The following is a 22,763-nucleotide window of genomic DNA, read 5'->3' as shown; positions in this document are numbered from 1 at the left end:
CACAGATGCACGCCAACACACACACGTAAATATTTCACTATACTTGTGAGAACATTGTATTTCTTACCATTCATGACATGGTGGTTTTAATCCTAACCGTAACATGCTTAACCTCAACCTGGCCCAAAGAAAGCTAAACTCTACCTATTTACAGTTAATCTAACCGTAAAACATAGTCTGAACTGTCAAACAAATGGTTTAAACAACAAAAACAAACACACACTTTTTTTTTTACTATACTTGTGTGGACATTTTGTTTCGTTCCCTGGAGCCCAACCCTAAATGTTAACCCACATGTCTAACCTCAACCGTAGCCTATTCATAGCTCTTACCCTAACCCCAAGTCTTAGCCCCTAAATAAATAGTTAATATGATGAATACCAAGTAGATACACAAACAAACACACACTGGTTGTATTCAGCACAATGATATGTTTCAGCAACACACACAAAGGTGGCAGGAGGTACAACACTTTTATTGTCTATCTGGTAAAAAGACTACCGAGCATGTAATCTCTCTCTCAGTCTGGGTCTAACAAATAAATCCCCTGCTAATTTACAAAACAGTAATTATATACAAAACTGTCAGCTCTTCGGTGATATCAAACATATTACAATAAGCCAATAAAAACACGTACAAAATTCAAAGAAACTTTGAAATATCCCAGCTGTGGCGTCTGTTAACCGCCACCTGTCTTTCTGCTGTCTTTCACTGCAATTGTTTGTTCAACCAGTTTCTCAGAGTCTCGAGGTTCCTCTGAAACCAGCGAACATTTTTCTGCACGTTGTCCAGGGCCACCTGAGCAGCTCTCAGCTGAGACGCCTGCTCTTTGATGGACTCAAAGAAATGCTGCACCTGGGGATCAAACACATAGCCTACATTTACAAAAACACAAACAAGCACACAACTCAGATTTAGACCCAAAAAAAGTTAAATTCCTCTCTCAGTTATGCTTGCAAGAAATTTAGCACACATGTATTCATGCTGAAGGTTTTATAGATATTTCTCTTTAGGTCAGAATCACACTATTTTACAATTGGAAATCATATTTGAGAGTGCCTCTGTTATTACCATCATTATCACTAATATCGCTGATATCGCCAATGCCAACTAATACCAATAATGATAATATCAATGTTGAAATATTGGTAATCTCTAAATTGCCTTGTAGAATATAGATGAATCCAAGATATAAGAGGGCATTTACTTCAGTGAGCTCCTCTGGAGATGAAAACTGGCCTGTGGTGCCTATGAGGATGTTTCTAATACAAAATGAGCCCAGCTGGAACCTGCGGAGCAGAAAGACGACAGAGAGGACACTCACAGGTTAATATCTCTTCCTCCATATGCACACATTGTTATTCAGGGCTTGTTTTTTATTATAGCTACCCAATGTGTTGCTGGTGGTATAATAAGGTCCTTATAAATTCCAAAACCTGTTCCATTTGTTATTGAAGCCACTAAAACGGCAGGTCTTACTGGTTTACACAAAGTTTTTGCTTCCAACTAAAAACACCAGCTTGATGAGTAAAACACACTTTTAAGTATATATACTGGGTAAGACATTAATATGTTTTAAAAAGGTAAGCAAAAGTGCATTTTTATAGCATCACATGTTTTGACTGATATTGTCGTTCATGATGGTCTCCATTATGTTGCACTAACTTTTGAACCAGCGTGTCCCAGTTCTTTTTGACAAAGTTCCAGGCGAGGCGATATCCCCGCGGGTTCCTGGCCACCATCAGGATGACAGAGGACAGGTCCTGGGATCGAATCACCTTCCCCTCAAGACCCAACTCCAGCAGTCTGGAACACAATAACACACAATATAACCTGCTCTAGTAACGCCCCATTATCTGCCATCACTTGAGGAGCCCCCACTGAAAGATGTCTAGCATATCTGTAACGAGACACTGGATAAATATTGGATATCTGTTGGCTGTGGCACCCCATGTTTGCCACACGGTGGCAGCATTTACCATGTTAAAATGTATTGGGGAGAAGATGTACCTGTGGAGTTTGTTTGTGTCTCTGCTGCAGGTCAAGGCAAACAGGATTTTGCTTTTTTGCGCCTCAGAGAGAGACATGTTGTATGTGTGTAAGAGTGAAACCCAGCCGTGGTCATCCTGAGCTCCAACTGAAAACACTGTGACTGCCACGTCAGTTGGCAAGCTGGGGTAAACACAAGCAGAGATGCACATTAGAGATATGATGAAACACCAAATTATACGGTCTGGGCTAGCACAGGGAATAGCTGCTGTGTATGTGAATGATATCAGAGGTTGTTGACTGATAATGATGCGTGCAGAATTATAATTTAGACAGACATACTTGAGTGTACCGTTGGACTGAAGCCAGTCTTTGAAGCTCTCACGTGCTCGCTCCAGACAGGGAGGGTCCTTCAGGTGGCAAGCCAGTGACAGGACCTCTGATCTCAGCCGTCGCTCGGACACAGAGCCCCTGTCGCTCCACGTCTGCCGGTCAATGACCGCACGGAAGAATCGCAGGATGTACATCTGCACGCGGAGAAACGGCATTTCACAGGAAATTAAACTGCACTGCGTACCGACATTTTCAGAAACATCATACTTAATTTGTACCCTCATCTTCTTACCCCCAGGTTGCTTATTACATCGAACTCATTCCTTTTCTCAGTCATCCGGTAAAAGGTCTCCAGATAGCCTATTCCTTCAAGGAGAGGCACCGTGTGCGTCTCCAATTGCAGGTAACCAATCAGGTCTAAGCCTTTATCGAGCGACAGATGACCTGCCCTTTAGAGACAAACAAGAATATTTATAGGTGTTGTTTCAGGTGGGATGATTAAAGCTGTATTGTTTATGTCACTGTCTGTTTTGTTGTCTCACACAAACACACACACATAGAGGCTTACGTGACCAATTGAAAGGCGTTGTGTATCAAGTGAGTCCTGTCTTTGTAGCTGAGAGCAGTGTGGTTTTCCCTCAGTAGTTTTGTCATCTCGTCCCAACCACCATCCTCATAATGAACCACATAATAGCCTGTCATGTCAGTGTTTACTTTCACCCAGCTGACTTCCTCTCCTATATGAATACTGTCTAAATGAGACATAAATAGCAAAAACAACGCAATGAAAAAGCATGAAATGTGCATTAAACGTATTTAACATATTCTCTCTTCCCTGTTACCTGTGGGTGTTGTCATCAGGTGTCTGTGGATGGTGCTGGAAGCATCTGTCTTGTATGTCAGGGGGATGTGCCAAAGGAAACTATACATGAAAAACAAGAGTATTATTTAAATACTCTTTCAAACCTGAGAGTTACTTTAGATTAAAGGTAATAATGGGCGTGTAGCTGCAAAAACAAAAACACAGAGTAGAGGTGCAACGTGCAGTTTTGCTACAAGAGTAAACTAAGTAGTAAACAAAACTGTACAAGTGCATGTGCATGTGCATGTGCATGCTCACCCCTGTTGCAAAGTTGACCAGAGACGGTCAGAAGGCAGCACTGTCCTCAGGAACCGGTCCTGTCTCAGCAGCAGATGGGGCCCTTTCCTAGTTACAGTTACCAGAGGAATACCTTTCTGCAGAATCCAAGTGTTCATCATGGCTGTCAGGTCCATGTGCTCTCCTGCAAAAAGGTACTGTGGGAGACAATACATGCAGCCACAACACGTCACAAGGCCAGAAAATAATTGTTTACACTGTGTAAAATGTATAAGAGGACACCGATGAAGAGATGTCCGTGAGTGGATGTTTATATGTTTACTCACTGCATTCTTGGAGGCCTGGCTGCTGCTGTAACAGTGTTTTCCTGACATGAAGTCCTCCTCGGAGCATGTCTGGAGAACAACAAAAGATTTTTGCAAATCGCATTTACCTTACTGCTTTCCATAGTACATTACAATGCTTTACAATTTAAATGTGATCTATCAAGGCAGTACTAAAACTCACTTCAATTCCCTTCTGTATAATACAGTACAATTCACTTTGGGAGACTTTTAACTTGCTTGAGATTGGTAATGCACCACAGTGGACACCACGTCTGCTTTCAATTTTTGTCAAATGTTTTGTTATCGATGCATGGCACGGAGGTTTATTCTTTTAGAATCACTCACAATTGCATTATTGGGCAAATATTACACAATATTGATGGCAATAAAAACAGACATTATGTTAATTTTGATCAATTACCTACTTTATGTAACTTTCTAGTCTCAGCAAACTGATTTATGCTCCATAAAGAAATGAATGGGAAGATTGTCTGTCTGGACGCAGGGTAAATAAAAATAACCAAAACACTACAGCATCCATTGTAAAATGTTTAGCAGACATGTTAAATATACCGAACTTCTAATATATGAACTAAACACAATCAAATATTTATGAACTGACTGATTGATTAACAATCGTGAATTGGACAATTAATGTAATTTGTGTTAGTACATTGGCGAGGCTGTCCCACAGATCCTGGTTGTGTGCATTTCTGTAGCTGTATTTGCGGAGGTATCGTACTATCCCCCGCTGGAACACATCGTCTGTCAGAAAGTGTCGCAGCATGTGGAGGACACATGCTCCCTGGTGGGAGAGAGAGAAAAGCTGTATTTAATCAAAGCCCCGACAGGTTATGCTGTAGGTTGGCTTCAAAGCAATTTGAATGTTGTGAGTCATAAATGTGAAAAAAAGATGAGATTTTCCATTACAATATTAAAATAGAGATCAATTGTTATGCGGTCAAAAGCTTAATGGCAGTTGTTTCAACTACTTCAAACCAGGCCAATCAGAAGTGAGTAACATAAATATCAGCGGGGTTTTAAATGTACTATGTTTGTTTTGTTATCCCTGGTTTTGTAGACCTGTATTTCCACAAATAGGATACGCATAATGAATAGTTGAGCGACCCTCTTTGTGACTGCAGGCACAACACATGTGTGAGACTGAAAGCATACTTTATCATAGGAGACTGTGTCAAACATCTGCTTGATCTGAGTCGGGTTCTCTGCTGGGCTGGATATTGGCCGAGAAGAGTTCAACGAATCATGACCAACTGCTGAAAAACAGGTCTGCAGAAGATATTCCTCCTGCAAGATTGTGCACAGAACAGGGTTGTGGTTTACTACACTTAGTATTAATCTACCGCAATTAATCATTTAAGTCGATTCTCACATTAAACCAAGCACATACCACTTTGAGGTCAGGGTAGGTGGCCTCCACTGAGATGTACTCCATGTATCTGGCAAATCCTTCATTCAGCCAGATATCGTTCCACCACTCCATGGTCACCAAGTTACCAAACCACTGCAGGCAAGACCATTAAGATTATGAGCATCTAAAGCCGAACAGTATGTCAGTAGGGTGCAGACACAGTGTCACGCTCTCACCTGATGGGCGAGCTCATGTCCGATCACCATGGTGACCCAGAGTTTATCCGAAATGGAGGACGTGAGGGGATCAAAGAGCAGGCTGGTCTCCCTGTAGGTGGTCAGACCCCAGTTCTCCATCGCACCAGACTCGAAGTCTGGGATGGCTATCAGATCTGAGAGCGGGAAAACACAGGTCAGTGGAGAGAACGTGAAAGGGGGAAAGAGGGGGATCTGACAAAGTAGTAACAGGAAAACTAAACAAAGGGTACCTTGTTTGGGTAGAGGATAGTGGATGTTGAAATATTCCTCGTAGAAGTCTAGCATTTTGACAGCAACCTCCAGGGCATAGTGGGTTTGTGGCCACTTCTCAGGGGAGGCATAGATGGACACCTACAGACACAAAAGTTCATTAAAAAAAAGTGTCCATGAGAAAGAAATGTTGTTGGCAAGAAAGAAGGAAATTCAAATATTGTCAGTGAGACCACACCTGCACCCCAGAAGATGTTGTTGCAGTGACATATTTGAAGTCACAGATGACAAAAGCTACGAGGTAAGTGCTCATCTTTACACTCGCATCAAACTGGTCCTCAAGCACGCCAGCGTTTACTTCAAACGTCTCGACCTGAAATACACAAACAGATCACTGTAGCCATGTCGCGCACACATTTGAACATGTGTGAAGGCTAGCATCTATGCAGCACTCACTACAGGCATGTTGGACAGAGAAATGTACTCTGGACTCCTCCTGATCCGAATGGAGAAGTTAGCTTTGAAGCTCGGCTCATCGAAACAAGGGAATGCCATCCGAGCACTCGTGGGCTCAAAGTGAGTTGAAGCTAATGTTCTGAAAAGACACAAAGAGGCGTAAAGACAATGGACTCTGGAACTGAAGTTGGAACCTCTCTGTATGTGTAAGATCTATTACAATCTGGTCTTACCTGGTCTCTCCTGTGCTGGTTCTGTAGGTGCTCTTATAGAAGCCATAGAAGCCTTCTGACAATTCTGCCCCAAACTCAAGATACAGAAAGTACTTTTGCCCGCTGCTGAGCACCCTGGGAGAGAAAATGCCAATCTGCTCATGGGAAGGGTTATGAAGAACTGGAAGAACCTAGAACAAGAGGAGACGGAGAGGGGTTGGGTCCATTGAAGGTAACAATGACAAATAAGGTCTAATGATAACTGCACTGCATTTACAACTACCTGATCAGACAAGTGAGCGAAGTTCTGGTCCACTATGGCGGCCTTGGAGATCTGCAGACCCTTGCTGTGCAATACAACCCAGTTTGTGTTGTTCTGGACATCAATCTGGATCTGCACTGAGCCAGTGAAACTGAGAGTCGTGAGGTTGGGGTGCAGGAGGAGGTGGTAGTGAAGAGGAATGATGTACCTGAGACAAAGAAACAATTGAATTATAATGGATGAATAAAAAGATAGAGCTCCGGCAATTTTCTTGTAAATTTCTTGGATGCGGCCGTTAGGAAGCAAGCGTACCTTGGCAGGCGAAGACGGCTCCAAGGGAAGGACAGATTACTAGTACCCAAAGGAGATTGCTGTCCTGCGGGGTGAGGAGGGCTGGACGCCTGTTGTGAACTCTGGGTGGGCTGCGACCCACCCAGAGACATGTGAAATAGAGACAGCACTAAAAGCCTCACCAAGACCATTGTGGAGGAAATGTCCTTTAACCGCTGATTTAAAAATAAATAAATAAGCCAACCGTGTGACAGGCTGACAGTTATATGAACCTGGTCACATCCCACACATGAGGAGTGATGAAGGAGCACCTGATGCGAGTGTTGAATTCCTAGCCGGGATGATTTGTCCAGATGTCACACTGTCAGAATATGGATGAATCAATGACGTCTCTTAAACCTGAAAGACATTAGAGCAGGATTAAGAACACACCACATACGTCTCTCAATGGAACTTTTATACCACTGTAGTTCCTGTTTATTCTCGAGTCCAATCAAAAATGTTAACATTTACTGCATCTCACCACTAATGTCTTACTGCCTCCTCCAGCCAGATTTACGGTTGTTGTTATAGTTTCAAAGGTTACTATCTTTGCTGTAAAACTTGGACAAACCTTTACTACCACTATTAATATGTTATGCATTCATATATTCATACATACCCTCAATAATTAACCTGCCACACATTTCTCATATAGCTTGCAATGTAGCAACCCTGTTTCTACCCACTAGTTAAAGGTGTTAATGTTCCACAAGGGGACCGTTTTGGACCTCGCAAGCATGACACATGAATTCTGTCGAGCAGTCGGTTAATTCGGGCACACCGAGCTGTGAGTACGTTTTACGGCCTAAACACGACACAACTCGGCCTGAAGGAGACTCAAACATGTGACAAACGAAGCGCATGTTTTTCCATGCGGACAAAAGAAGGTGAGGACACAGCTATAACTGTGAGGTGACAACAGCTGCAGCAGCATTAACGACAGTTCAAAGCAGGCTGCACGGGCAGGAGTCGCGCTGTGTATCGTTATGACATCGTTATGACCACAGAAATGAAATAGCAGAAACTAATTGTGGAAGATTGTTATGAAGTTACAATTAACATAATGCTCACCTTCTTTAGCAATCGTGTTTTAACGCAAATAAACGAGCAATTGCCAAAACGTTTTACCTCGTTCATATTAGCTTTGTCATTTCCTCGTGTTCCTGTTGTTGAGTTTCACTTTCTCTTAAAGGCTGAGCTCCCGCCCACTGCTGACAAATTACCATGTGCGTGTGTGTGCGCGCGTGTGTGCGTGTGTGTGCGTGTGTGCAGGTGTACCCCACAGGAGTGTTATCTGATGTTCTGGGTGCGTTGATATGATCGGTTTTCTTACCTCAGGGAGCTAACAGCCATAAGCAGGTGTGTCTCTAATTGTTCTAAACTGTCTTTACTGTCCGCGTCACTGTCCTGTTCTCAGTTTAACTGTCCTCTTTATGAATGCAGATAAAGCCCACACTGTGTAAGAGCTCACAATGTCTCCCTCTCTTTCTCTCCCAGTGTGTGCGTGTGTTTGGGTGCGTGTGTGTGTGTGTGTGTGTGTGGGGGGGGGGGGGGGGTTCGTTGTTAGTATTTAAGGTCACAACAATGTGACATGTCAATCCCCCATAATGCAATGCTCCTGGCAAAGCCAAACGGCATGCCCTCATTTCACACACTCACAAAGTGCACAGACAGACAGTGGAGCTACTATAACTAACAGACATGGCTGAACCACACAGGGGTCTATTTTACCTTCCTATCATCTATTTATGGACAGGTAAGAGCTTTCCATTTATAATACATGATTATGGTGAATATTAATATCACTGTTTGGTGAAAATCATAAATATCCAAAATATTGACTTCTCAGAGAACTTTAATTTTTTTTTAAAGCATGACCACTGTGTTTGAGTTTAATCAGAGGCAGTTGGAAGTCAAGTCAGTATTATTTATACAGCTCAACATCACACATTAAACACCCTCTATCTTTAGGTTTTTATATCATCGATGGTGGCAGCCAAGATTAGCATAGGACTCAATTTAGTATTGAGACTTAATCACAATAAGGACTGAGCGATTATCATATAGATGTTATTGGCATTAATGTTAATGCATGAAGATTTTCTTTATAAACTGTTACACACCAGTAACATAGTGTTATTTTGATGTCCATTTTTCTTATAAGCTAACAGACAACTACTTTATACATTTTATGTGAGTCATTGCATTATTGTTTTGAAACCTTCTGTTAGACCAAGTCTGCACCCAAATATCCTCTCATGTTGTCCTCCATCATCTTTTAGGAGGGGTAGAGGGTGATGTGCTGGCATCTTTGGCCCCACCTGTGCACCTGTCGGGGGAGAGACTGGGCTGGACCCTGCTGGTCTGTATGGTGAGTGACTTCCGGAGAGGGCACCTCGAGGTAAGCTGGAGGTCACCATCAGAAGGCCACATGTCCAGCTCGCCACACAGCATCGCTTTGGACAGGAAGCATCGCGGCAACAGCGCTGTGGCGATCATCACGGTGGCGACCGGGAACTGGCCGTCCTACAGTTGCTCTGTGACTCACAGGAAACGCCCAAAAGTCACCAGGAGACACCACACCACCTCGTCAGGTAGAACTACAGCTGATCGTGAATTTGTTTCCTGACATCTCTCCTCCCGAATAAACTTTTTATTGTACAATTTTTATAATTTCAGACCATGAAGACAAGATCTACTATGAATATGAAAAGACAGAAGGTACATTTTCACTGTTTGCAAACAATTTAGAAAATCCTGATTCATAAAGATGTCGTTCCTGATGTTGGTGGGGTTTGTGCGGTTTGATCTCCAGGTGTTGGTGTGTGGACAAACACAGTGGTTGTCCTGGTTATGAGGCTGCTTCTCATGAAGGTCCTCGTCTTCAACACTTTGATGACCACTTACGCTGTCATTAAGTGGTAAGCATATGAGTCTGTGTGCCTTATTTGGATAAAAGCGCCATCAGTGAGAAAATAACCAGATCTTTACTCACCTTCACTGTGTTGTCTAGTGTGGAAATGTGTTTAGAATATGTAATTGATCTGAACAATGTACATGACATTTCAGATGGTTGGAAATCGAGGGCTTCTGAAAACTTACCCAGAGAGGGGAACTCTTTCTTGTCTTTGGTCTGCACAGCGAGGATTTCCACATTGAAAGAAGAGCATAGTCCTCCCATACGGTTGGAGTTGTGATTATGTTTTTTTTGGATTGGAATCTCAAGGACTAAATGGGAAATGATCCACTGTCAGGATCACAGGAGTAGCAGTTCTCACATGCTTCAAATCTTTTGTCGCGCCCTTTTCTCATTGACATCCCAGGTGTTGCCGACTGTGGCAGTTGAAAACCGATTGTCTGTGAGGCCAAGCCTGGTATCTGATCGAAACCTAACCTCAGACAGATGGGTTAGTGCACATGATGTGTGTGTGTGTGTGTGTGTGTGTGTGTGTGTGTGTGTGTGTGTGTGTGTGAGAGAGAAGATCTGTGTGTGTTTGTAATCATCTTTAATCCTGAATTCCCTCTCTAAAGAAAATAGTGGGGGGAATTTGGCTCAAGTTATAAACATAATTTTACATTTTTTATTATGTTGTATTTTATATTACTGTTAATGTGGCATTAGTAAACATGAAGTAAGCTTTGGTTTGACTTTGTTTTTTTTAAATAAAACACTTGCACAGTTTTTTTTCCTCCATTTTTTTTAGCACCTTGAGTAACACACCGACGCAACAGAGCACCACTAAGTGGCAGTACAATCACATTTGACATTTTCTTTTATTATTATCCAACAGCAAGAATATGGAGCTTAACTTCCTCTACAGGACACTACGTTCATAAATAAGTTAAGTATTTCAACATTGACCAGTCACTCTTCACCAAACTGACACTCACGCATGATGTAAGAGATCACATCGCCAAAAACTGAGATGAAGCCGATTATGGTCAACCAAATGGGGCATAATTATACAGAATGCTGCAATGTTGAAAAGGCTCGTAGTCCCACAACACACTGCTAAAGCACACATCTCAACAGACGGTGTGGTAAAGTTCTCAATGGTTTGTAGTGTTTTGTCTTCACTCCAGTATCTTACAAGTAAACCAGTAAGGAGCAGCTCATCAATTCTGGTAGTAGGAGTAAAACAGTCTACAGTAGCAACTTTAAAAAGAAGAGCAGAGTGTGAGGAGGAGAAGGGTGCTGGTTTGGTGGTGAGTTTTGATCTCCTTTGTACATACAAAACCATACATTATCTGTCTTTGGCTCAAATTAACACAACAAAGAACACGGAGAGCAACATACACGAGCCGGCATCGTCACAGCCTTTTGGCAAAAAGGTGGGAATCCCTCCGACATGATTTTCAGAGGACATAAAACACATCCAAGTATGTCACCAACTGGTTTAAAAAAATAAAAAAATAAAAAAAACACTGACGCACACACACACACACACACACACACACACACTCGAACATGTTTGAAATCATGACTGAGGAAAAAGAACAAATTCATACAGCAACTAAATAGTACTGATGGCATTTGCTGTGACAATATCAATAAAACATTCAAAAGAGAACACTTCACATTGACTGACTTAAAAATGAGACGCCGAGTTAAATCAGCTACTGGAAGATTTGAACAAAAATGGCAGCTCCTTGTGTTCCACAGACTTTTACATGGAAAGGTTCAAAAATCAAATCATTGATGGTCTCCAAAGCTTGAGCCATTGGAGATTTTGGTACAGGACAGTAAGTGAGAGAAGAAGAAACACTGATGTGGATTTGTTAAAAAAAAAAAAATACTAAAAGAAACTATATAAAGTGCTTCTGTTAAAACAAACATCCTCTGTCTGAGGTATTAAAGAGAAATCACATCAAATGGCACAAAAAAAAAAAACTCTACGGCATTACACTGTGCACTGAAGACAAGCTATTTACAGTTTGAAGTGTATTTCCACACACTCCATTCACCCTCACAGGTACGGTTGTGTCGTTGGCTTGAGTCTTATCTAAAGATGAAGACAGATTGAGAAAGCCGTCATCACAACTCCTGTGTTATTCTCCAGAAGGCTAATTCTGCCAGGTAAGACGCTGTTAGTGTTGCCAGTATCTCTGGTGCCAAAAACACTAGTTCCCATTCGCTGTCCAGCCTGCTGTTTCCTCTCCAAATGAGAGAGGAAACAGCGCTGCTAAGTATCAGTGCTCAACAAAACTCCCCAAATTCTCTCTCTAGTGCACACACACATACACAAGCCTCCCATTCCCGCTCTTACATCAAGGCCAAACTCAGAGCACACAGAAGGAGCAGAGCCAGCCGTTTGATAGGTGGAGAATCCGAGTGGAAGGTGGAGGTGGCAGAGCCACGGGGGTAGATCCTCCATCTATCCCTGTGTGGGTGGAGACTCTCCATGTCCTTCTGGGCGCTGTACGCCGCCACTGTGAAGTTAGCATCCCCGGTGGTGAGGAGATCAAACACACAGGAGTGGAAGTAAATGTCCTGCACATCCAGCTGCTCCCTGCAGCGCTCCTTCGCCCCCTCCACACTGAATACCTGCGTGGCACCGTAGGGGGATGCTTGTGTCTGTGAGGAGTAGCTGGGCCGACGCAGCTGCTGAAGCTGCAGGCCGAGCGCAGGAGGGGAGAGCGGCAGGGGAAGATGGCCGGCCTGGTCGATGCGTTCTCCTCCGGGGCAGCCGTTCAGACAGAGCTGCAGGTCCTGGGTGGCATCGTAGGCCTGTGACAGCTCCTCCGGGATCCGCACTGCAAGGGTCAGGTAGCGGCCCAGCTGGCGAACAATTACAGTTACACCAATGTAGCCGGCGTGCAGCTCCACGTGGTGCCCCGGGCTGCGCTCAGAGATCCACAAAGCCCGGACCTTCCCAGTTGCACCTTCTGCGCCAGCAGAAAGGTGGATGGGGTCTCCGCTGCTCACGGTTCCATCGTCAAAGGCAGCGGGGAGGTTGTCTGTGACAGCCTGGTAGACCCTCTGGTCTGTACAACCCTCATAGGGCTTGAAGATGATGGTGATCTACAGAGAGGGTTAGGGACAAGTTTAAAGTGGGTTCAATGAATGATGCTGATTGATGCACAGTTCACAGTTACAAAGTCAATTCATTAGATGACAAACACAACTTTCTTCAAGGAGATGAGTAGAGCTGAAACAATAAACCGAATCATTGTAGAGCTGCCACAATTAGTCGATTAGTTAATTGAATAGAAAATCACTTGAAAATATTTTCTGCGATTTGCTGCTTGTCTTTGTTACATATGATAGACAATGAAATATCTTTATTTGAGCATTTACAGACTTCACTGACTTTCATCGATTAATCAAAAAAATTATCTGAAAATTAATCGGTAATGAAGTTACAGCCCTAATTAATTGATTAGTTAATCAACTAATCTGCTACTACTTTGAAAACCAAGTCATGGTTTATATAAATATCTTCATTGAGTATCTTTTGGTTAGAGACATTTTCAAAACATTTAATCAATTTGTTGAAAATAAACAGATTAATTGAGAAAGAAAATGGTTGCAGCCCTAGAAATAAGGTAAACGGTCTTCATCACACACACACACACACACACACACACACTTACAAATATTGACATTCACCCGTTACACAGGTTATTGACTCCCATCACACTACATTTGAGAAATTACTAAATTACTTTTTAACAAGTAGTAATTTGACACAGCTATGCAAACATGCTGACACACGCGCACACACACACACACACAGGGCTCCAGTGGTGAGTGGAGGCGGTGGTGGATACAGGGTGTGGTGTGAGCATTACGGTTAGCACTAGCATCATAGTTCCGGTGAATGGCTGCTTTGTTCACATGACAGCCGTGAGGAATGAGGCCTGGCAGGCCATTAAGCCTGGAGGGCTGTTAATGTGTGCGTGTGTGTGTGTGTGAGAGAGAGTGAGTGTGTGTGTCCCTAATAATCATGACTAATAACTTGCCCCACCTCTGACACAAGGTCAAACCTTCAGCTCCACAGTGTAGCAACCCTACTGTTTGCTTAATGTGTGTGTTTCTGTCAAAGCATACATGCCTAAGTGTATGCATGGGTGTGTATGTGTTTTAATAATTAAAGCTATCGACTGAGCTAGAGAGGGCAGATCATCGGGGGAAACATCAGCATTGCTTCTTTAACGCCACAAAGATCACCTTGTGTGGCTCGCCATCCATTTGGTGGTGCGTGTGTGTTTGTGAGTGCACGTGTGTGTCTTATTGTCATAAAGGGATAAGGGTCCTTAGCACACATAGTCCTTTAAGCGGAATGTAATGAGTGCCACTTATGACACACACACACACACAAATACTTGCAGACACACACATGAGTAAACAGTGAGTCCTTTCACACATCTCATTCCATGTTATTAGAGGTCAGTCTATATGCAGCCATAAACCAAGTTAGGTTTCCAACGCTGCTTCAGTCACAAGAGATAGTCACAAGATCGAGCCGTTAGCCTGACACCTGTGAGCCCGAGGATACGAGAGACACAGAGACAGAAAGAGAGAGAGAAGTAGAGCAGGGAGAGCAAGCGTGTTTTCTAGCCTCACACTGATAAGATGTCTTACTCTGAGGCACAGAACAGCAATTTAGAGGTCATTACAGAAACATTTCTCTCTCGAACACACACACATAAACTAGATTACACCAGCTGCTCTCACTTAAGAAACTCTTTCAGCCTTAATAACAGCAGATTAGAACCCAAAAACCCATTTTCTCTCTTCTCACCTTATTGGTTGCTGTGGCACTGGAGCCAGTTACCACGGGAACATTCGTGACCTGTACCGACAGATAGTCATTATCGATGAGAGGCCACGCCCCCTCCACCTTGCAAGTCTGGAAGCTGTCCTTAAACGTCCTCAGGTGTGGGTCCCCGAACAGCCCGCAGAACAGGTAGACGGGCCGAGAGTGGCCGTGGTCACGGCCGTGGTCGTGGCCTTGAGCATGGGAGTGCGTGTGTGCGTGCACGTGGGAGTGGGAGTGTGCGTGGGCGTGCTGGGTGCGACTGTGGTAGTTGCAGGGCTCGTGTTGGACCTCGGGGTGCGTGGAGGACGTGGGCCCATCTCTGGAGCAATTCCTCTGGCTCATGAGGTCTGAGATGCCCAGCACGGCCGAGTGGAAGACCAGATTCCCCCGGCAGGACTTGGCCGTCCTCTGGGTGCAGGCCGAGTACGCACGTAAAGCCATACAAAACTCTGTGTGAAAGCCATCCACGGCTGGCGTCAGGTGGGAGGTCAGGGAGACGAAGTCGGTTGTGCACTTCTGGATACGGCACTGAGGGGTTGCCACCTGGCACTGACCTAGAGAGGACAGTCAGCAGAAATACTGTGAGCAAAGTGATATCATCACAGGAACAGTGATAGGGGACCAGCTAAATTGGCCTTAAAGATCATCACACGTCTGATAGTGTCGGTATTTACTATGAGAGCTGGATTTAACTAGAGATACAAAGCTCATGAGCACTCAGATGACAACTAAGGTTACTTTGAACTTAAAGACACAATGCTACCCGGTACAATCCAACCTAATAAAATTGGAAAAAAGAGCCGTCCGCTGGTTCAATGTCTTGATGAATCAGTAGTGCCGCTCTGTGAGTGCAATAAACCTGAAGTGTAATAAACCAAAGAGCAGCCAGAGAGAAGAGATAAAGAAGGGTTTTTTTCCACAAGAAGTGAGATAATACTTCTTATATAGCCAGGGTGCACATAACACAAACAGTGTAAAGAGAGAGCAAGACAGTCCAAGGTGTGCTATGTACACAAACACACTGCCAAAGCGTATAATGTTCCATTTTATTGAGACTGTCAGAAATATGTTGACTGAATTATGTGGTTATTTGTGATTTTGTGTGGCTTAAGCAATTACACCTTTATTAGATATAACTTTTAGTTTTCTGTGACTTTAATGGTTGTTTACAGCTATGAGCACCAGAGCAGGCTGATGCATCCAAAAGACTGATTATTCTGTCCCTGTACACACATTAGGAACACATTTCTTGGTTCGAAATTGTCCCTGATGTTTTATCTGTTGCTGTATTTCTGAATGTACCATGGGTCAAACCATCCTTTTATATCATAGATCATCAGAGAGGGAGAGGGAGTTAGAGCGAGCGAGAGATTAGAGACCAGACCTAATGCATCAGTCGCAGCGTGCTCCTATTAGATTATGCCAGAGAGAGGCTCTGCAGTGTATGGCCAGCTGCGCGCGCGCACACACACACACACACACACACACACACACACACACACACACACACACACACACACACACACACACACACACACACACACACACACACACACACACACACACACACACACACACACACACACACACACACACACAAATAGCTGTCTTAGAAAGAATGCTGCTTGTGCTTCCATTAACTCACAGTCAGTGATCTTCAGATGGTGGTATGATCTCCTAATGGCCGAGCAAAACCAGAGAGTGCATGGTTTTTACTGAAATCGACGGATTCCATTGACGTCACACCATCACTTCACAACCACTAACACATAAACACACACAAGCAAACAGCACATTCCAGCTCTTCTTTGTAGATTTATTTGATTTTGGGGCATGACGGAGTCGGGCGCCACCATTTGGGGGCAGTAGTGCTCCGAGTTTTAGAAATCAAGGCGCAGGTACGGACCCCCACTTACACCGCGCTTCAGAATCTCTCTCCTGCCTGTTAAATACTGACACCAACCCACAGACACACACACACACACAAGCAAAGGCTGCCGTCCATGCCAACCACCACTGTACAGACGGTCGGAGCACTGAGGACACATTGTGTCTTTGACTGGCGCACCAACAGCCTCCTTCTTTCCTTCCTATCTGCCCCGCAGTACCTAAATACCGCTCCCAATCTAATCAGAGTGGGTTTATTCTCTGTCGAAGGGGTATCAGAATCATGAGCTGCTCTAAAAACACACAAAAGCTCTCATTCACTGACGTTTTCCCAGCAGGGTGACGTAGCAGAGAAGAGAGTCGACCCTGTAACTGAAGAACTCGGGTTCAAACCGCTGACTTATATAAAGGTTAAAACCCCTCTGATGACAAGCATCTGCTGAAGTTTCACACCAGATGACCCTGCACTTTTGCCTCCCTGTGAATGCATCACGCAAAAAGGAAGGAGGATTTTCATGCGGAAGATCAATCAAAGCATAATTTTCATATTTTTGCTCTTCAAGGCTTCCGGTGATCTCCTCCGCATCCTTTTTAAGCACGCATAGCTGTACTTTTAAAAGAAAATCCAATCTATGCAGATAAATAAGCAATAAGTTGAGTCGATAAAGACTGAATTGACTTGAAAATATTGTTAAGAGGAGAATAAAGAACTCCTCATGTGAAGAGCTGAGGCATGAGAGCCGTTCAACACATCCAGAGCCTGGTTTGTTTCATCCCCTGGGGCGAGTATCTAATATAGACACAATAAAACAGCCAGCAATGCCCACACCACTCCTTCCATGTCCTACCACAATATTAACCTCTTTTTCACTCCATCCCCCTCTCCCAGGTCTCGTCTCTTCTTTCCTCTCAAGCCTCATCTGCTGTCAGATTTCTGTATTTCCCTCCATCAGCACTATTCTGACACATTGTAGCACTATTGTATTCTGTTTTCAGCCCTAAGCCCTCTCTCTGTCTCCCGAGGCAGGCTCTCCACCGCCAGACAGAGGTCAAAAGATCCACCGGCCGAATCTCTCAAGCTCAGTTTAGCGATTCTTTGTCTCTCTATCCGGCAGCCTCTCTGATCTCCGGAGATCAGAAAAGGATCCACTGGGATCATCTCTCAGCAGAGGGAATGGCTTGTGAAGTGCTTATTGATCACCTTGTTGTGTGTGTGCTCTCACACACACACACACACACACACCCACGCATACACTGAGCTCAAATCACACAAACAGCCCTCCGCGCTTTTGAGAAACAAAGCTTTACAGGAGCTCACTACAGCACGCACTCGTTCTCTCTCTCGACCAGACACTCAGGGAGTGCGAACAATACTCAACAACTCAGCCATTCCTGCCTCGCTGTCTGAACAGACACATGGAGCTCATGACTGGAGCGGCAATGAAATAAATGCTTTGAAATGTCCAAGTGATAGCAAATAAAACAACAGACTAAATAATATACATTCTTTCCAGGTGACGCGCGTGTAGCAGTAGGTGCCAAGAGGGTCTTTAACATGAAGTGGGTCTCTCTGTTCCCACCAGGCTGCGTGCAGAGGCGGTTTTGTCCCGCTGCCTGAGCTGTGTTAAACTAATTACTGGAGGTGTGACTGCTCAACAGCCGAACCCCTGCACACACACACAGCAATACAGAGAAAAAAGAGGCTGTTTGCCAGAAAGAGGACATTGTACTGCTTTTTGCACTGTATGAAAAATACATCTGTGATGATGACTTTAAAACCAACCAACAATGTGGTAAATAAGTAAGTGGCCTCTGTATAGCCACAGAGACGGAGTGATTAGTGTCAGTGATCCTTACAGACACCTTATTTACTTCAGGCTTTCGGTGAACACACTCTTCTTTTGTTTACTTCTTTGTTTTCTTCTTCTGTCCATCATGTGGCTGAGTGGCTTTATGCTTATTAGACAAACAACCACAAATTTCAAAGCAGAAAATCAACACATTGTTATTCAGAAAGGCATTTTAGTCTGCCTTGTGTAACTTAAATCACTTTGATACTATCTCTTAAGATGCATTTTATCAATTTGCATCATGCAACTGAACATAAGCTGAATTCCACAATAGATTTACAACACGGTGCAGCACTGATCCTAACTTTTTATGGTCAGATTTACACGAGGATAGATTCTGTTTGTTTCAATATTGCTCTGAGTAAAGATGTAATCTGTTAGATGTGGACATTAGGAGAGATTCAGCCTCTCTTCCCCTCCTCCATGAGCCATTAGGGGCAGACAGGAGAATGACGGCCCAGGAGAGAGGAGGAGAAACTCGATCCGTGCTCAGACTGCTGCACTACCGCTGGAGAGAGAGCCATTGTCAGGCAGCACTGGGCCCAACGAAAAGGATCGGCCATGCAACGATCACAAACGCATACTAATAACCAATAAAGTAGCCTGATCTCTGATCACTTCCAAATGCAACAGACTGAACGTAAATGTTACAGTTTGTGCAGCGCACAGTTTTTTTATGGGAAAAGTGCGTAAGATTACAGATAAACTGCGATCATGACGGCGAGACACACTAGTTGTTGCAGTGTTGAAGTGTAGTTAGTTACCTATGTGAGCACCGCAGCAGAGAGCGATGATCAGCAGCAGCAGCGGCCGGAAGCGGCGCACCGGAGACGGGGAGGCGAGGCGCTCAGCCCCGCGGCAACAGCATCCGGCTCTCCCCATCCCCGTCCATGCAGGGCCAGGAGGGGAGAGTGGACGGACCTCCAAAGGGCGAGGACGGGTGGTGTCCAGGCCTTCTTACTTCTTCTTCTTCTTCTGCCTCTTCTTCTTCCTCACTCTTCTCTCCTTCTTCTCCACCTCGGGTGCGTACTGGCATTAAAACACAGCTGCTCCGCGGAATGCAGGGCGGAGGGTGTCGAAAGGCAAAGAGAGGAGGAAAACAAAGTACAAGGAGAAGTCACTCCGACGACACTTTTACTTTTCGCCCTGTACTAATCCACGGCCCCACGTGACTGTTAAGTGCGCTCGCTCCACGGTCGGACTTTAGCCTTGATTGTGATCACTCTGTGCTCTCCTCTCTCTCGTCCCAAACACGCACAATCACATCTCTCTCTTCCTCACCATGCAGGCCGGGGTTTCTCCTCCACTCCTCCCCTTTCACTTTCTCCTCCTCCTCCTCTGCCCCTCCAACAAATCAATAGAGAATCAACCAAACCCTGCTGGCGGAAAACCCGCCTACCACGAGAGAGAGAGGGAGAGAGAGAGAGAGAGAGAAAGAGAGAGGGAGAGAGAGAGGGAGAGAGAGAGAGAGAGAGAGAGACAGAGAGAGAGAGAGAGAGAGAGAGAGAGAGAGAGAGAGAGAGAGAGAGAGAGAGGGAGAGAGAGCAGTCTACAAAATAATAAAGAGGCCTGAGATAAAAGTTGTAAAAGGTTGGTAAGATGCCATTAAATCACTGTGTATACCAAAGAGAATAATATGCTGTAATGGGTAATGTAGTGCTGCCAAGGTATTTTATTTGGCAGAGAGAAAGCTGATCAACACAAACCTTCTAAGATATTACCATACTTCCTAATGTGTGCACGTTTTTTCTTCTTCTTGCTACTCTTGCAAATAATACAAATACTAGTCCATCCATCGGAACTACAAAAGGGAACACATATAGTTACCTGAGAAAGGAGCAAACGGGTGTGCATATATATATAATTTTCCTCACTGCTAGGATTTTAATCTGCTTTAGGATTTTTTGATCCACAATTTTGATATAGAGGAGTAATGTCTACCAGAGCAGAGAAGGAAGTTGCTCTCCCTCTGTGTGTGTTGTTATTCGAGCTTCTCCTTTCTTTGTTGACATAGCCGGGCCGGCCGTGCATGCTTTTAGTGCATATTAGCACATGTGAGCTCACGACCGCCACTCTGCATTGCTTTCTTACAGCGGTTACAGCTGATAACGCCATTCCGCACAAGCGTAAAACCCACACTCGGGTTCCCCTTCAGGTCAACGCTGTTAGCTCTGTCAGCACTTTCGCCTTAGTTTGCACTGTTAGCGCTGTTAGCTGAGACCTGCCTGCCTGCTGGCCGTCACCATGTTGAGAGCAGTTGAGAGTCAATGGAAATGCTCCTGATCTCGGATCTTGCACCTTTAACTTTATTCCAAATAATTATGTGGCAGTTGGAAGGACCAACCTTCCCTCTCTGGATTTCTTGCATCTCTGCTTACTTTATTGGCGAAAAGCACACAACAGAGAACAGAAACAGAACAGAAACACAATGTGAAGGGAGCACCTTTGTGACATAAAGCAGTCCACACAGACATAAGGACACAGGCACATCAAACTGTAACAGTCGTAAATCTGTAACTGAAAAGAACAAAACTGGTGAGCAGATAATGTCAACACCCCGAGGAGATTATGACAAGACACTACACTGCACAACAGCCTAAACCTTTGCAATTGCTATTGTTCCCTCCACGCAGCCACAACTCATAAATGAATCACTCCGCACCCACTTTCTGGAGGCTGTTGAAACGCATTTTAATATTTTCTATTGCAAACGATTTTGAACGTGATCCAAACTCCCTTTTCAACTATGAGGTTATGGAGTTAGACAGGAATAGATCATTTTTAGTGTGCATATCTACGGTGTGTTTGTCCTTTTAATGCTCAGTTTGTATTCTGTCAGGAGAGTAAGTGTGTCAGGGTGGCACAGTGCTGTAATTCTGTGGCCTAACTTGTTTGCATGTGTACAGTGTGTTCATATGTGTGAATCAAGGTGTGTGTGTGTGTGTGTGTGTGTGTCTCCATAACAGTGGCTGCTGTGTAGCAAACAGAGCGGCTCTGTGGCTGATGTTTTATGTGCCATGTGTCATAGCCGGATAGTTTCACTCTAACATGACTCAACTACAGTATTTGCCCTCACATCACTGCCGGACATAAGTTTGGTCATAGCCGCTCCTTCCCCACTGATTGTGTCAGTAAAATAAACACACACAGTCACTATAACGCTCATGAGGATTCGACAGTAAGTGTGGCCAGAGAAGATGATGTGTGCAACTCATACAGGTTCTGATATTAGATTATATTGACTTCCTGTTTGTGCCAGATGCCTCTGATCTCACCAATGAGGAAGTCTGTGAGTGTCCATGAGTCAGTACATCTTGTCAGATGTTGTATTGTATAGTGTATATACGTGTATTTGTACAGTGTGTATAGTTTGTGTATTTAAAGTAGGCCTGGAGGAGATAAACAAATAGGCAGGTGACAAATAAAGGAACGTTTTAAAGGAAGTTTTAAGGTATTTCCATTTGACACTTTATAATTCTACTCACCACATTTTAGAGGCATTTTCTACTTAATAACTACGACAACTAATATATAGCTAACTAATAAATCTTGACCCAATTAAACACCTTTGGACCAACATGTTAAACAGCGTCTCCACCACCATCAACATCAAATAAGGAAATATCTTTCAGAAGAATGGTGTTCATCCCTCCAGAAACATGTGGAGAGTTTATGCTAAGGAGCATTGAAGGTGTTCTGGTGGCCCAACACCTTTCTAAGACCTTTTATCCCTGTTTTCCCCCTTAATTTGTCAACCAGATGTGCATCACATATTGGAACAGAAACTAAACAAGCAGCGTTTCGAAGGTTAAAACTGCCTCTCTGACCGATCTGCCACCCCTCTGCAGGATGATGCACACGAGGTGAACGTTTCATTTATGCCAACACTCCGAACACAGATTGGTTAATTCAATTACACGAGTGCATATGGTGCTATTCATCATGACTAATTTCATATTTCATTCTAATCACACATCTGCCCACGTAGACGCGCACAAACCCTGATAACACATGACCCAATTCATGGAGTTTAATTCTATATTTCATACTAATTAATTTAATCAATTACACCCCAGCTGAGACCTGGGAGCAGAGGACGCTGAAGCTAACTCACCCGGCTCCACAGACACACACACACACACACACACACACACACACAATCTCTGCAGAGCTGCCTATCACACATGCATTCACATACTGCGCCTCAGGCACAAAGACTGTCTGTCTCTGAACGTCCAGCTTGTCTTCACCTCCACACCTCTGCCTCCCTTCTCCACTTCTACCTCTCTCCACCTCCCCCCTCAGCCCAACTCCAAACAGCCCGTCATTCAACAAATGGCTCTCACAACTCCACGCACACCTGTGTATGCATATATGAGTGTGTGTGTGTGAGCCAGGGTGTGTAAGTGTTGAG

General features: G+C 44.1%; 2 protein-coding genes across 7 annotated transcripts; both read right to left on the bottom strand.

Annotated features, from left to right (window-relative positions):
* Positions 1–459: 459 nt before the first annotated feature.
* Positions 460–8,080, bottom strand: erap2 (endoplasmic reticulum aminopeptidase 2). Of its 6 annotated transcripts, XM_076099678.1 has the most exons (21): positions 7,978–8,080; positions 6,829–7,206; positions 6,538–6,724; positions 6,276–6,445; positions 6,043–6,181; positions 5,825–5,959; positions 5,607–5,727; positions 5,356–5,510; positions 5,159–5,272; positions 4,924–5,055; positions 4,421–4,552; positions 3,748–3,816; positions 3,443–3,618; positions 3,165–3,244; positions 2,891–3,074; positions 2,615–2,771; positions 2,332–2,516; positions 2,011–2,172; positions 1,666–1,806; positions 1,208–1,289; positions 460–855 (listed from the first exon to the last, which is right to left on the bottom strand). In XM_076099678.1, exons 2-21 carry the CDS (start codon positions 6,996–6,998, stop codon positions 709–711), a joined length of 2,838 nt encoding a protein of 945 aa, XP_075955793.1. In that variant the 5' UTR covers positions 6,999–7,206; positions 7,978–8,080; the 3' UTR covers positions 460–708. The 6 variants fall into 6 exon arrangements, with proteins under 6 accessions (XP_075955793.1, XP_075955792.1, XP_075955791.1 ...); XM_076099677.1 differs by having other exon boundaries at positions 5,356–5,727; XM_076099676.1 differs by having other exon boundaries at positions 3,443–3,816.
* Positions 8,081–9,883: 1,803 nt separating this feature from the next.
* On the bottom strand, positions 9,884–19,605 carry rgmb (repulsive guidance molecule BMP co-receptor b). The gene is made up of 3 exons (XM_076099680.1): positions 19,114–19,605; positions 14,595–15,166; positions 9,884–12,871 (listed from the first exon to the last, which is right to left on the bottom strand). The coding sequence occupies exons 1-3, from the start codon at positions 19,229–19,231 to the stop codon at positions 12,113–12,115; spliced, it is 1,449 nt and encodes a 482-aa protein (XP_075955795.1). The 5' UTR covers positions 19,232–19,605; the 3' UTR covers positions 9,884–12,112.
* Between the last annotated feature and the right edge of the window lie 3,158 nt (positions 19,606–22,763).

The sequence above is a fragment of the Anarhichas minor genome, unplaced genomic scaffold (genome assembly GCF_050575085.1).
Source record: "Anarhichas minor isolate MPS153535 unplaced genomic scaffold, ASM5057508v1 ptg000025l, whole genome shotgun sequence".
In the NCBI taxonomy this organism is placed as follows: Eukaryota; Metazoa; Chordata; class Actinopteri; order Perciformes; family Anarhichadidae; genus Anarhichas; species Anarhichas minor.
Note: the sequence above shows the minus strand (reverse complement) of the source record. Positions and strands in the feature narration are given on the sequence as shown.